The sequence below is a fragment of the Chiroxiphia lanceolata genome, chromosome 2 (genome assembly GCF_009829145.1).
Source record: "Chiroxiphia lanceolata isolate bChiLan1 chromosome 2, bChiLan1.pri, whole genome shotgun sequence".
Classification (NCBI taxonomy): Eukaryota; Metazoa; Chordata; class Aves; order Passeriformes; family Pipridae; genus Chiroxiphia; species Chiroxiphia lanceolata.
Genome location: NC_045638.1, coordinates 60,081,779 through 60,095,555, shown reverse-complemented (window position 1 = coordinate 60,095,555; position 13,777 = coordinate 60,081,779). Strand labels below are relative to the sequence as shown.

Genomic DNA, 13,777 nt, shown 5'->3' with positions numbered 1-13,777 from the left:
CATGAGTCTCATTCATGTTAAAATTCATCTGTAGTTTTGAAGAATTGCATTGAATTATGGTACCCAGTCCATTTGGCCCAGTCCAGATGGGGAGGATGCTTAATCCTTCAGTTCCTGCATACCTTGTTAGAGCCTTGACTGTAGAGCCTTGCAGTCCTGCAACTTTCCCTGTTAGCAGTCAAGTGTGAAGAATGGAAGTTTTCATTTACCTCATCACAAATGAAATTCAGAGCTTACTTTCCTTAGTTCTTAGAGTGATTGCACACTAATTCCTATGTAGAACTGTCTCTTTCATTACTTTTGGACACCAAGTAATTAAATCAGTTCATAAACTCCATAGTTTGATGTGATGCCTTCTTATTAGTCATCGTTCCATTATACTTGGAGAAATAATCCAAGTGCTGTAAGTAGGAAAGGTTGTAAATGTCCTGTCACCACTACTTCAATAAATAATGCAGTGATCGTACACACCATTGTCCAATCTTCTGATAAAGGTGGATAGGAACAGAGGAAGTAATTTGATTGTGGCAGCTAAACCGTGTGTGTTCATATTACACATTCTCATATTTACATTATGCATATCCCAGGCATCTGAATATAATGTCGGTGGAACAATATCCCCAGATATATGCACAGAGTATTGTAAGTGTGCAAACTAAACAATATTACAAAATCAAGAAAACATCAAAGCCATGACTCTTTCTCATTTTAGGAAGTCCAGCGTGTCATGGGAAGAACATCACCAAGACCAGAAAAAGGTAGGTGCTGCTTTATGAATAAGAAGTATTTTGGTTCCACTAAACGTGTCTTTGTGGGATAATGAAATTCTTTTATCTCTAGCTGCAATGGAGGCATTAGGAATTGAACTGTACAAGAGAAACAAACCTGAGAAGCAGCCATTTGCCCATCTCATTATTGATGATAAGAATATTCCATCTGGTAAGTTCAGTTTTAAGTGAATACTTCCTAAATGCATTAAACAGTGAATAAAGATATGAAAATAGTTCAGCAAAACCAGCAACAGACTGGGATTTCAGAAATGGCTTTTGATAGCAAGAATAAATTGGATGCATTAAAGGATTTTAGAAGCAACAGGGACAATGTTAAAAGGAGGATGGCTCCCCTTTGTATTAGTCATGTGCTGAATGTCATTTCAAATTACCAGTTTTCATGATTAACCTTTGAGGGCTTGGCCTGCCCCTTTGTGCTGCCAGGTGAGGAAGGAAGACCTTGTGTTGAATGGTCTCCTCTGAAGTTTCTTGTTTTCTTTGATCTATAGGGCCCATCCAGAGTTTTTCATTCACACTGGACTTCATCCATAGGTACACACACACACACACACACACACACACACACACACACAGAGATGTGTTCATATATCCTTGTCTGCATATGTGTTTATACCAGCACAAAGATTGGCCAGAATACAGATCATACAGTTTGGAAGATGTTTCCCTTCTATTGAGTCAAAGTCAGGGATTTTTTTTATCCTGTTGTCAGCTGAATAAATGTATTGTTTTCTGTTGTAAAATTCAAGCATGTGTTGTGTCCACCTATTCAACCCTTAGCAGCAACACTCCTTTTGAGTGCTGAAGTGTAATGGGGTTTGTACTGGGTGACACAGCATTTGTCTTCAGGGTGGATCTGGAAGCTGAGAATCTTATATGAGTCCACAGTGCACACGCATATCAGGTGCCCATCGGTGAAAGAATTTGCCATAAAGGAAGCACACCTTTCATTTGGAGGTGCGGAAAATCTAGACTTGCAGTCCCAGGGGCATTATTATAACTTGCCTGCTAGTTTGCTGCTCTCTGTGGGTATGTTGCACTCTGATAGCAAAGGGCTGAGTTTGTTTCCTTCTGCTGATGGCACGTTGGAAAGGTTTTATCATATTCCATTCACTTTTATGTTGCAGGACTGATGTAGACTTTTTCACATAAGACTCCAGGGCCCTCATGACATTCCGACATGCCAAAGCTTCAGAAGGGTCTGTTGTGCATCCATCTAGTCGTGGTAGCAAGATAAAAATCATAGCATTGTACTGTGAGCAACAGTGTGTTGACTTGGATGCAGTATGTTTTTGAGCAATTGAGTAGGGGGAAAAAAATGTTCTTGTGGCTTTTATCTGCCCCTGTGGTAAGAGGATGGCATTCTTTTATATTGCCAAAGCTCTTATTTTCTACACAGAGGTACTCAGATGGCTTTGGGAATATCCTTGCTAGTACAATATCCAGGAACAAGACACGAGTCTGCCTTGGAACACTCTCCACAGGAAAAGATTCAGTCCTACAATTTTAACATATGTTAGAATGGTTTTATTTTTTACCCTGGAGCACTGTCAGTTGAGATTTTTCTCTCTATATTCTCAACACAACAATTGGTGTGGTGGAAATAAACCAGAGTTTTTTCTGAAGCTATCAGATGGAGGATCTTAAGATAGGAGGGTGCACTGATCACTCTGTTCTTTCTCTGAAGATTTATACATTCTGCAGAGCTGAACTCCTTGTTAATTAAGCTGTGCACATTGCTCTTCTGTTTTATATAACCAAACCAAAGGGGAATGCTGTGTTGAGACTTGAAATCTGAGATTTTAGCAGCCTGCATAGTAATACCTTGCTCTTGCTCTATTTAAAGACAAAGCAATTCTGTACAGCTTCTTGCCTGGAGGGATAGGATTCTTTCAAGTGCATTGGCATTGCCAAGATCCAGAGCTTTATAAGCAGAGAGCTTAAACAGCTTGTCAGATGGCAGTCAGAACTTCCAAAAGCTTTCTTGTTAGCTCAAATGCCTCCTAACAAGCTTCTATTTTAGTCACATTTTGGCTTTGACCTACTTTTACCATAGGTCTATAGTAGAAGATTCAGTATCAGTAAACTTGTCTTAGCATTTTGTCTTTGGAAGGTTTCAATTAATTTGCTAATCATAGAGACAGATGACTTACATCTGCAGAAGTGGAGTGTGTCAGTGTCACAGTCTGTGAAATCCACTTTTTCCTGTGGGGAGTTTATTTTCTGTTTACCTGGATATTGCTGTAAACTGTGTTTTTATCCAGACTAGCAGCTGATAATTTTTACTGTTGTGCATTGCTGCTTTAACCTTCAGGGGAGTGATACAGCGCATCTATGGGTAATGGAAAGGGAGACATCGCTCTTTCTTGTTCTCTTCACTTTTTTTTTTTTTTCAAAAGCACGAGCTGCAGGAACTCTCAGAAACACATTGCCTGTGACAGCAAGCTTTGTTTCTCCTTGGAGCAGATCTACTCCTTATGAGCTGGACATACTCTCTTCTGATCTGGCACATATGGCTTCTGCCTCTTTTGGAAGGATGTTAATCATGAGCACAGCTTCTGCAGTCCTCGTGGGCATTGTAACAGTGAGGGCCTGCATCCTTATAGATAGCTGGAACCCTGAACCTACTGGTGATGAGGCACTTTAGTATTATGCTTACTGGTATGAGGCAGTACCCATTTGGCTGGGTAGCATAGAGGTTAGTGACAGGCATAAAGAAAGAAAAATTTGCACAAAGGTCACCAGGAGATTTTCTTCTCCCATCTTGTTTTCTCTGACTGCAGATGGTAATATTTATGTTCTTACCCTGATTCTTTACCCTCCATGTCTGAAACCCTTCTAAATTGTTTTCTGCCATCCATGAGCCTGGACAGATCTTTTCTTAGTATGTTAAGGTTCTCTACTATCATCACTCTGACCCAGAATAACCAGAGTCGGAAAAAAAAAGTCTTCACTGTCAAACAGGATTTTAAGTAGTTTGCTACTGAATACCCTTCATGAAGGGGCAGTGAACAGTGTCTGTGAGAGAACATTTTCCTTTGAGCTGGTTCACAGTAATATCAAGCCTCAAATGGACTTTTGCAGCTGGAGGATAGTGTGAGGGAGGGGGGAAAATAACCCTTCCCAAATCTTGGTGTCTCCACCCATCATTTGGTGGCAGAAGCTGTAGTGGTTTGGCTTGCTCTGTGTGTTTTTTAGGTTTGCTGCCTTAGGTTAGAGCTGGACGCTTGCTGGTTGGTTTTTACCAGAGCTCACTATAAATGCTACCTAGGTTTTAAATGAAAACAGTGAATTTTGGTTTATAAATTGATTACAGAAATAGTCACTGTTTAAAGGAGAAAATCACAAACAGAAATAAATATAAATGTTAAATATATCATTTGGGGTGTGAATTAATACCTTTAGCTGTCTAAGGAAACGCTGTAGTATTCTGAGCTATTTACAGCTACAGGTTCAACTTAGCTGCCCTTTGCCTCCAAAAGAGTTTTTCAGAGCAAACAGTGCTTTGGTCCTTTCTTCAGGCTTTATTTATACCTGAACATTACTACAATGCAAACAAATTATCAAAACAGGGCTAACTAATTTTACTGAACCCATTTGTAGTAGTCTTAATTCATGCTCACAGATACACAAGACACTGTTTTTATTTGTCTTCAGTTTTCAGAAAGGCTGTGTATTATTTTGAATTTTTAAATAATGCTTTTTTCCTTGTCTAGAAGACTATCTTATTCATTATCTCTTTGACTGTTTCCTTCTCTGTCAACTTGACTTGCCTTGTGCTATTTTTTTCATGATTCCAAAGTAAATTATTTCACAGTAAGAAGATACTGTACTGCAGCATTTCTGACTAGACCATGGCTTGGGTTATGTGTCAGAGTTTCTGATATGTGGACTGCTGATTTGGCACTAATGTGTGTGCTCCAGTTTTCTCCACTTCCTGTGTTTTGGGGTATTGATTGTTTTGATGTCTCCAGATCTGGGTGTATTACCACCAGAAGCGCTAAGAACCTGCTTGCTCCTTCCATTAAAGATTTCATGACAGAACTCATACAAGAGCATCTTTGTGCTGTGTTGCTGGCTGTGGCATACCTCTTCTGGAGCTCTGAATTGTGGCAAAATGCCCATCTGCCTCAGTTAATACAATCATAGCATTATAATTTAATGCTTTATAATTTAATCCCCTTTTAATAAGGGATTTCTAGGAGTTACCTCTGCAAATCCTCTGCTCAAAACAGATAGTGTCATCCCATCATCTCTTGGCCTGTCCCTCTATCTGTCCATGGGTGAATGATGTGCATTTACTTGAACATCAAAATAGTGTAAACAAACTTCACCCAGCGCCCATCTCTCAATTACGAGCCACTGTAGCACTTATTTGCTCTCTTTTCCCTTCCTTCTTTTCAGCAGGAAGTTGTGCCTTCCTGCTAAAGATTTCTTCAGAATTGCGGCTTAAGACTGAAAACTAAAAAATTTACTTGTCAGGTAAATAAAAGCTGCTTAGCAACTACCCAGTGTGCCACCAGGCAGTCACAGCATGCATTTCTGTTCCATCACAGATATATGTTCCTGTCCCATATATAAGTGCCTCTCCTCTGATCTAAGCAGTGATTTCTAGCCTGTCCTCCTCATCTTGAAGGTAGCCAGCCTCCTTGGGGCAGTATTTCTTCAGACTTGATGCTGTGCACGAGAAGTTCTACAACTGCCTCAGGTACCTCCAGTGCTTCAGAGGTGCAGTCTGGTACCTCCATCTTAGCACTTCTTGCAGGTGAATAACTCCACGCTAAGAGACTTAAGATCTTGGTATCTTTTCCAGTTAATTGATGGTTTTCAGAGGTTTTTTTTGAGTCACTGCACAGAAGATGGCTTCTCTGTATAATTTTGCTAGCATGATTTCTACCTGGCTGCACTAGAGCCATAGGGGAACAACAATTTATGATCTGCCTTTGAGAACCTGTGCTTTGCTTAAGTCTTGGTGGAAGAATGCCGGAAGGTTTTTGTTCTGGACTGCTGTTAAAGTATTCCTCTTGCATGCAGAAGTTACTTGCAGTTATGCAAGGCTCATCTCTCTCAAATTCCTCTGTCTCCACTTACCCTTGCTTTCTGCACAGACAGATGCAAGAGGCATCTTTTGAACCAATCGAATATACCTGAGGCTTTACCCCAGCATGCTTGTGAGCACTGGTTGGAGGGGAGGGCACTGGGCCCTGCTGTGTGCCATGGAAAGTTTGGTAGGGATAGACTGTTTTGATTTGATGTTGGGAGAATAAGGAACTGCACATTCCAAGCAGGCATTTAGATGCACTGGGAGGCTAAGGTGTAAAGTCGTCTGGTACATATGTGAACCCACTGCTCTGGGAGGGAGCAAATGAAGTTATTCTGTTGTGCTGAAAATTGCTAGTGGTTAGGAGGACAAGTTGGCCAATTCCCATCTGTTGTGTTATGCCTTATGTATTACATTGAATAATAGAGTGTTAGTGGCTTGTGCCTATAAGGAAGGCTCATGGAGCTCTCAGGACAGTGTTATTTCCTCCGCGTGGGCGTGCCTGTGGGCTTTGCCAGGATCTTCTTTTCCCACTGTTGCCTATTCTACTGGTTTTGCAGGCATGGGCTGTGAGATGAGGTGGGTGCTATAATGGGATAGTGGTGAAGCTAGGGACGTGGAGGGACTGTGGGATGTGTGCTTCAGGGCACGGTCCTCAGCACAAAATACTGTGATAAACCTCTACATGATACATTTGCTGTAGTAGCAAATGTCTGAGCTGGTGTTGCAGGCTGGTCTTACCACTGTGCCACCAAAAACAATCTGGAGTGTCAAATGTGACCAGGTTTGGAAGGAAGACTCAAATTTTCTCTCTCAGTGCCTCTCTGACCTCCTACCAGGCCATCTCTCAGCACAGCCTCCATAGTAGGATATAGATGAAATGACATCTGAGATGTTATTTGACATCAAGCTGATGACATCAGCTTGAAACATCCAAGAGATGATGCAATGTGGCTCCCTAATGATAGTGCCCGGGAGCTGTGTTTTGGTCCAGGTAGCCTGTATGTGTGTACCTATATGTACAAAGTTAGCTTTCAGTGACGGTGCTAAGCTGGCAGACTAATCAAACATCTCCGATCTCTCACCTCTTTTTCATTCTCTTTGCAAAGTATTGATTCAGCCTCCTGTTTCCTAGGCCACCATCATGTGGGCAGAACTGAAAAGGCTTATGTGTACCTGTTAGAAGGAATTCAGTAATGGTTCTTTGCATATGATAATTCATTTAAACTGCCCTTTTTGATAGTCAGATTTGGTAGCTGTTATGTGTATATTTTGATTCCCTCATGCATGATGTTCTGTGGAGAGACTGAGAATATTATCATCATTTTCCTTCCTAATTTGTGGATCTCCATCCTAAGACAACTTGGAGGGGAGTGTTCTCCTCCAAGCATGGAATATCAGCTCATTGTTTCTAGTTTGAAACTTAAGATACTGTAATAAATAAAAATAAGAAAAAAAGAGCAGTGTGTCCAGAGTCACATCTGTCTTCCACGAGCTTGTCTTCTAAGACCTTCTGCTAGATATTAAAGAATCCAAGCTTACCTCCTGAATAGTTATAGTTGTCCAGCTATAAGTATTTGTAAAATTATGAAAGAATTAGGATGATGATGTCGACCACTATCCTAGATATCTAGGATATGAATTAAACGAGGTTTTAGAGCCTTATTCTGATATATGCAATCACTGGGTTAAGTCTAAACATTGTTTTTTCATAAAAAGGTTTGTTATGTCATAAATAGTCGAAGTGCTACATAAAGCCTAGGCAACTTAATGTGTAATACTAAAAATGCACAATTATACTGATTTATCTGCATTTTTGGTGTTGTCACATGAAAATGCTTACCTTTGTACTGCTACAGTCACAAGAACATAAAATATGGGAAGGTTTCATAAACTTTCTCTTTGGGGAATTATCAGTTTAATTTGTTTTCAGAATTTTAGTTACCCCTTGCAAACACTTACAAGTTAAAGACTGATAACAAGTTTTTAATTTCAAATTCGTCTCAACAATCTATTAGTTGAATAAAATTTTAGATGGAATGCACTGTCTTAGCAGACAGAGCTTGTTGCATGATTGCTTAGCATAATCAAATTATAGGCCAAGCAAGTGTTTTGTACCACAGTCCAGCAGGCATTTCTGGTGGGAGGGCAGACAGTTATAAATAGCAAGCCAAATATGGGAGTGCATTAAAAAAAGAAAATTTCATGAGAATTTTTGCCCTAATTGTCTAATACTCACTGTAGACTATAGAACTCTAGTTGATTGTAAAAACCTAGAGATTGCTTACTAAATGTTGGGGTTCGTTAAATGTTTATAAATCTCTCTTTTTTCTCTTCTCTTCAGGAACCCGCAAAGTGAACCTCACATCCTGGCATCATGACAAAGGCCAGGCAAACCTATCGAATATGACATTCAATGATGGAAAACTAATTGTTAATCAAGATGGCTTTTACTACCTTTATGCCAATATCTGTTTTAGACATCATGAAACTTCAGGAAACTTGACTAAAAGAGGGCTTCAGCTGATGGTATATATGATTAAGACAAATCTTAAAATAAGGCGCTCTGACGTGTTGATGAAGGGAGGGAGCACCAAATACTGGTCAGGAAATTCAGAATTTCATTTTTATTCTGTAAATGTAGGAGGATTTTTTAAATTAAAATCTGGTGAAATGATAGGTATCCAGGTATCAAACCCATTGCTACTGGATTCATCACAAGAAGCAACTTATTTTGGAGCATTTAAAGTTAGGGATTTAGATTGAATCTTTCTTTAGTGTGCTGAAAAGTGTTTGAGTTTGGAGTTGTCCAGAAACAACTTGAAGACAGAACTGAAAATCTTCTGGAACTCAATTACATCTGTATAAGCCATATATCTCTAAACACATGTTTTTGTCCTGTACTGACTCCAGTGGGAGTTCCACAAATGCATGGAAGGGCAAAATTACAGTTCTCCTGATTTAGTCTTATAGCCATTTTACTTCATTTGTTTCCACTGGCTTTGGTAGTCATTATGTATTTTACATTGGTGTAGTTGAAATCAAAAAAATTAATATTATTGAACTTCTGTTTCCAAGTTCTGCTCTGACTTTTTAACCTGTGCTGTCCTTATTAGCTCTGGTGCAAACATAGGGCAGGGCAGACCTTGGCTCCCAGCTTGCATTTAGGACTCCATTTTGCTTGGGGTTGAGTGTTCTGAACCTGAGATGGCAATTATGAAAGTATAACTAATCCCATTGCATTTGATGTGACTTTTCACATGCTGAGTTAGGCTTTTTTTTGCATTGCTGGATCAGGGTTGGAGAGCTCAGACCATGGCAAAAATGAGTTGCAGAACACCTAAACAGTTCAACTTAGGTTTTGCCTGATTAAAAAGGGCCATTCCAAGAAGAAGGAAGATCATCTGGCCTTGCAGTTCTAAAAGGTTAATTACAGGTCATTTTATTATTGTTGCACAGTTAATTGCAAATATAGATTGCCAAAATACAATGTGCCTTTAAAGTATTACATTGTGCCAGAACCTGCAAAGACATTTTTTAAACAAAAATTATGTATTTTTATATTCTGTAAAATCTAAAGTTATATTTCAGGTGTAATGTTTTGTGTTAAAAAAATGTAAATTATATTGTCCTATAGTATTTGATACAAAATATTTAAAATCTCTTGCTGTTTGTATATTTAATGTTTTAAACTGTTTTTATGTACAGACATGTTAAACTGGTGCACTTTTTGATCCCAATGGGAAAAAATGCAGCTATAAGAGGTTGTTTGCAATTAGCAAATGTAATATATATCTTTGTTCTTCTTAACTTAATAGATTTCTTTTAAACTTGTCAGTATTATTGGTAAGGGGGGGTGAAATCACACCAATGCCATGAGTAATCATACCAGAATGCTGGTCACTGGGTGCCTTTCAAACCTGGGGGGTAATTGACATTACAAAGCTGGCGTTGTGTAAAATAAAATAAAAAAATTAATACATAAGCCCCTTAAATGTATTAGGAGTATTTATAGTTACTGAACAGGCATATTTTCCTACAACAAAATCTGCAAGTGGTAAATTCTGCAATTGAATTTTTTTAGCTTAGTTTCCTGAAAAAGTGAAGATTATGTAATTGCACTGCCTGTTCTTGTTTCCCCTTGTAGCTTTTAAAATTCTGTACACTTCTGCCAGATTTCACAAATGAATGGCAGAGTTAAGAGGTATTCTTGCAGGTTTTACAAGGATAGACAGCTGAGAACAACTCAGCCATTTATACATTATTTAACAGTGGCTGGCCACTGTTTGTATTAGCCAACAGATTATATGAGGAGACTCCTTGCTAGCTGCAACGTGTGTTGTCGCTTGTATAGTTGCTTGGGCAAAAGAGGTCTGGAATCTGAGGGAGGGTATGGGGGCCATAGAGGGGAGCTGCAAATACTAAGGTGATGTTTAGAGCACATTTGGACAGGGGACAGCAACTTGTTGGGGAAGGGATGAGAGAGGTTTTTTAAGTGCTTGTCTGACATGACATGACATGTGTGCTTTAAAAATGATGTGGGGAAAACCCACTATTTAATTAAGTCAGAATGAAAGAAGGCAAAAGGCTCAAGTCTGTAGGAACTGGGGCTTCATACAAATCTTCAGCCTTTTTTTTTTTTTTTTTGTTGTAAGTAACTGAATTGAATCCAAGCAATTATTTTATACTGTATAATAAACATTTCTTCTTAATGTTAATATTGTTTTCTTACAAAATATATTTCTAAGAAAAAAATCAACTTTGTGATTTCTTTATTTACATGTGTACCTGTATTTCTTGTGCAGCTTTGGTAATTTTATTCAGATTTCAGAACATGCAGGCTGGGTATAGTATAGCTCACTCAAGAAAACCGAGTCACAAATCAACTATTTTGAGACAATTAACAATTAATTTTATGGAGTTTTGATTTGGCTCCAGACATGCATCCACCACTTTCAAGTTGGGTTACATCTTTAGGGGTTGGAAGTTTAGCTGAAAATTAGGACTTCCCATTTATGTTATACACCAAAGAGTTGTCAGTTCAAAACCAGTAATGACTGAGGAATCTGGAACTTCTTTTTTTTTTTTTTTATTTCAAGAGCTATGCGTCACACTCAATCATTTTTTCCACTATAGAGATGTCCAGTGACAGGCCGGGAGAAAATGTCTACTCTATGTCTGTCCTGAGGGTTACGTCACCCTCTGGGGAGGCAGAGATGGGAGTTCAAGTGATTTGAAAGTAAAGTTAGACTTAGTTGCTGACCTTAGCAAATGCTCTGCCTACATATAGTGTTATATGAGGGAGAGAAGCCACCAGCACTAAATGTCATCTGAATGACTCTGGCTGTGGGCTCTGTGTGTGCTGGAGAAGGTCTCAGAACCTGTAGTGTCTGTTGAGCCCCTGAGCTTGATTGATTGCCTGTGCACCCCAAGCCACTAGAGCTTAGAAGAGGGCTTTTGAGGCTCAGCTTAGCATAGCTGTGCTCATTAGGAGGGCTGTAGGCATCTGAATTTCGCAATACAATATGGGGCTTTAAATTTCCCTTGTGTGACAACTTTGAAGCCTAAATGGTTTGGGGATTGTGGTGATTTTTGGGTGGTGTTTTTTTGTGGTTTTGTTTTTTTTGTTTTTTTTTTTCCCCCCTTACCATCTTCTGGCTGCAAATTGTTCAGTTGCTTGATGAACAGGTGGGAGGGATGTGATAATGACCTCATGGGGCTATATAGGCTACTGTGGGGATAATAATTAGAAGCCAAGCCCTGACTCCTCTCTTTACTAAATAAAATCAAATAGGAGGTCCTATTCTGCCTGTCTTGCGCTGCTCTCTTCTTACTCTTACATGCATTTAAAAGGAAGCAGGAAGCTCCACGTAGAGCTGTAGGTACAGTTTGATTTTGCTTTTTATATCAGAGCAGCCACAGATTGAAAAGCTTCAATTGTGTCATTTGAGGCAGGTATTCTAAGATGATGAAGTAAACCCAGCTGCTCTACCACTGACCTTCCTAAAACCACGTCTTCCCCCAGAAGTGTCTGTTCATTTGCGTCCGCTTCATTTATTTGATTGCTTCATCAGGACTCAATTAATGGAAAGAGTGGATGAATCAATTAATGGAGAGAGTTACCTTGAGAAGAAGGTCATGTGTTCTTGGCTAGGAAAGGTACATGTGACTCTTATTTTATAACCTTCAAAAGATAATTTTGGTCTGTGGATACAGGATGATTATTTGCTGAAAATTGAAGTTAAAAAAATCTTACATGGAAATAGTTTATTTGCAATTCAAGGTATTTGTGTGCATGTAAGCATCTGTATATTCTTACTGTGTTCTTGCTAAGTTAATTTTTATACATGGGGTTATGACTGCATATTTTGGCACCTGAGTACTCCTCCTCCCGCCTTTCCAAGCTTGCTCCAGCCAGTGACTGTTTCTTTTTCTGTCTATCCCACTTCCTTTCTCTGGCTCCTTCCAGCTGCCAGTGTGTCCTGCTCACCCCACTCTTAGTGACTTACAGCTCCTTTTCCTGGTGGTAGCAACAGCCTTAGATCAGATCTAGGTATATTCCCCCTTATTTGGCCCACTTTTATGTGTCTTTGCTGTGCCTTTAGGTGGAAAGGAACAAGAATTTTGTTTGTCAGAAATATTTTTTGACTATTTGGCTTTCTATCCAGCTCCAGGACTGAGCTGGATGGAAACAAAGAAAAGTAGTTGAGGAATAAGGAACCAGCAGTTTGGACACATGAAGCAGTCTATACTGCCCTTTGATATACTAGCTTTGGAGGGCTCCAAACAATTATCACATGCTTGTATTTTGGTGTTACAAAGTTAGTCTCCAGCAGAACTTCACAAACATGGCTGTATGCAGCATTTTGCTGCAGTGATTGAAGAAAACTCACACCTAAACCAGGAAGTGCTCTTGCACATATACACAGGCAATTTCTTGTTCTTTCTCCCTCTCTGTATTGGTGTCTTGTCCACTAGTTCCTGGTTGCTGTATTTGGGATCACGACCTGTGGACTTTGCCAGCAGTTTATTTTTTTTAGCTCACTGGGTTTTGACCCTGTAGATCCATTTGTTTCCATTTGTGACTAGCTCCAAAGCAAAGCTCAGTCATGGAAAGCTGAGAAACCTGTGTCAGCTTTAGGTTGTTTAAATTAGATTTCAAAAACTTCTTAGCAACTTTGGATGTTTCTTTTTTCTGCATTTTTTTTAGCCTTAAGTCTGAATGTGCTGGGGTTTCTAGCTGGGTTTCCTAGGAGATATTTTTGCTGGGGTGGAGGTGAGGGGCTGGGTATCTTTGATTTACTGCTGTCTGTTCACAGTCCATTTTATGAAGTTTTGGAGAGGGCATATTTTCCTTCCATTTGTTCAGCATTTGAGCCATGTACTGTTTATCGCCCGCCCTCTTGCATCACATTGCTTTTCCCCAGACTGCACATCACCAAACACCAATCAATTTATGTTTGGCTGTGACAGAAGACAAGCAGGAACTACAATTGCTTTCAGCTCCTTACATGCTGCAAGTCACAAAATGATAGATTCATTTTTCCAGCCTTCTGGATCTTGATTCATTCACTGCATTAGAGATTCTTGGTTGTTCTTTTAACAGAGTATACCAGAATCCTCCCTTGACTACTGAGCTCACATTTCAAGTACTATTATGCCTTCATAACGTAGCTCCTTCCTCATCCTGTAGGTTCCAAACTCACTCATTCCCTAAGTCTGTATGATCAGACATCCGTAAGGATGCTTGGTGGGCAGTTTTGGGGACCCCAGCTCCTTAAGGGGAGGATTCACAAACAGGATCTCCTTCCCCTGTCCCCTTCCCCACAAATTCTGGATTTTAGAGCACTGAAACATGACCACATGGATGATAACTTTTTGGGAAGTTCAGATACTCTCTTGTACAAAATATTTTTACCTCATGTCCCACCAATTCGAAGGATTTTAA

At 39.5% G+C, this 13,777-nt stretch overlaps 1 protein-coding gene across 2 annotated transcripts in view; it reads left to right on the top strand.

The window, feature by feature from the left end:
• Window positions 1-10,498, top strand: part of TNFSF11 (TNF superfamily member 11) — a 79,788-nt gene extending 69,290 nt beyond the window's left edge. Inside the window, exons 3-5 of one of the 2 annotated variants that reach the window (XM_032679408.1) lie at window positions 713-758; window positions 841-939; window positions 8,174-10,498. In XM_032679408.1, the coding sequence (XP_032535299.1) occupies window positions 713-758; window positions 841-939; window positions 8,174-8,595 (567 nt within the window). In that variant the 3' untranslated portion in view covers window positions 8,596-10,498. The remainder of the gene's footprint in view (window positions 1-712; window positions 759-840; window positions 940-8,173) is intronic. The other variant, XM_032679409.1, reaches the window with a different exon arrangement.
• Window positions 10,499-13,777: the final 3,279 nt, after the last annotated feature.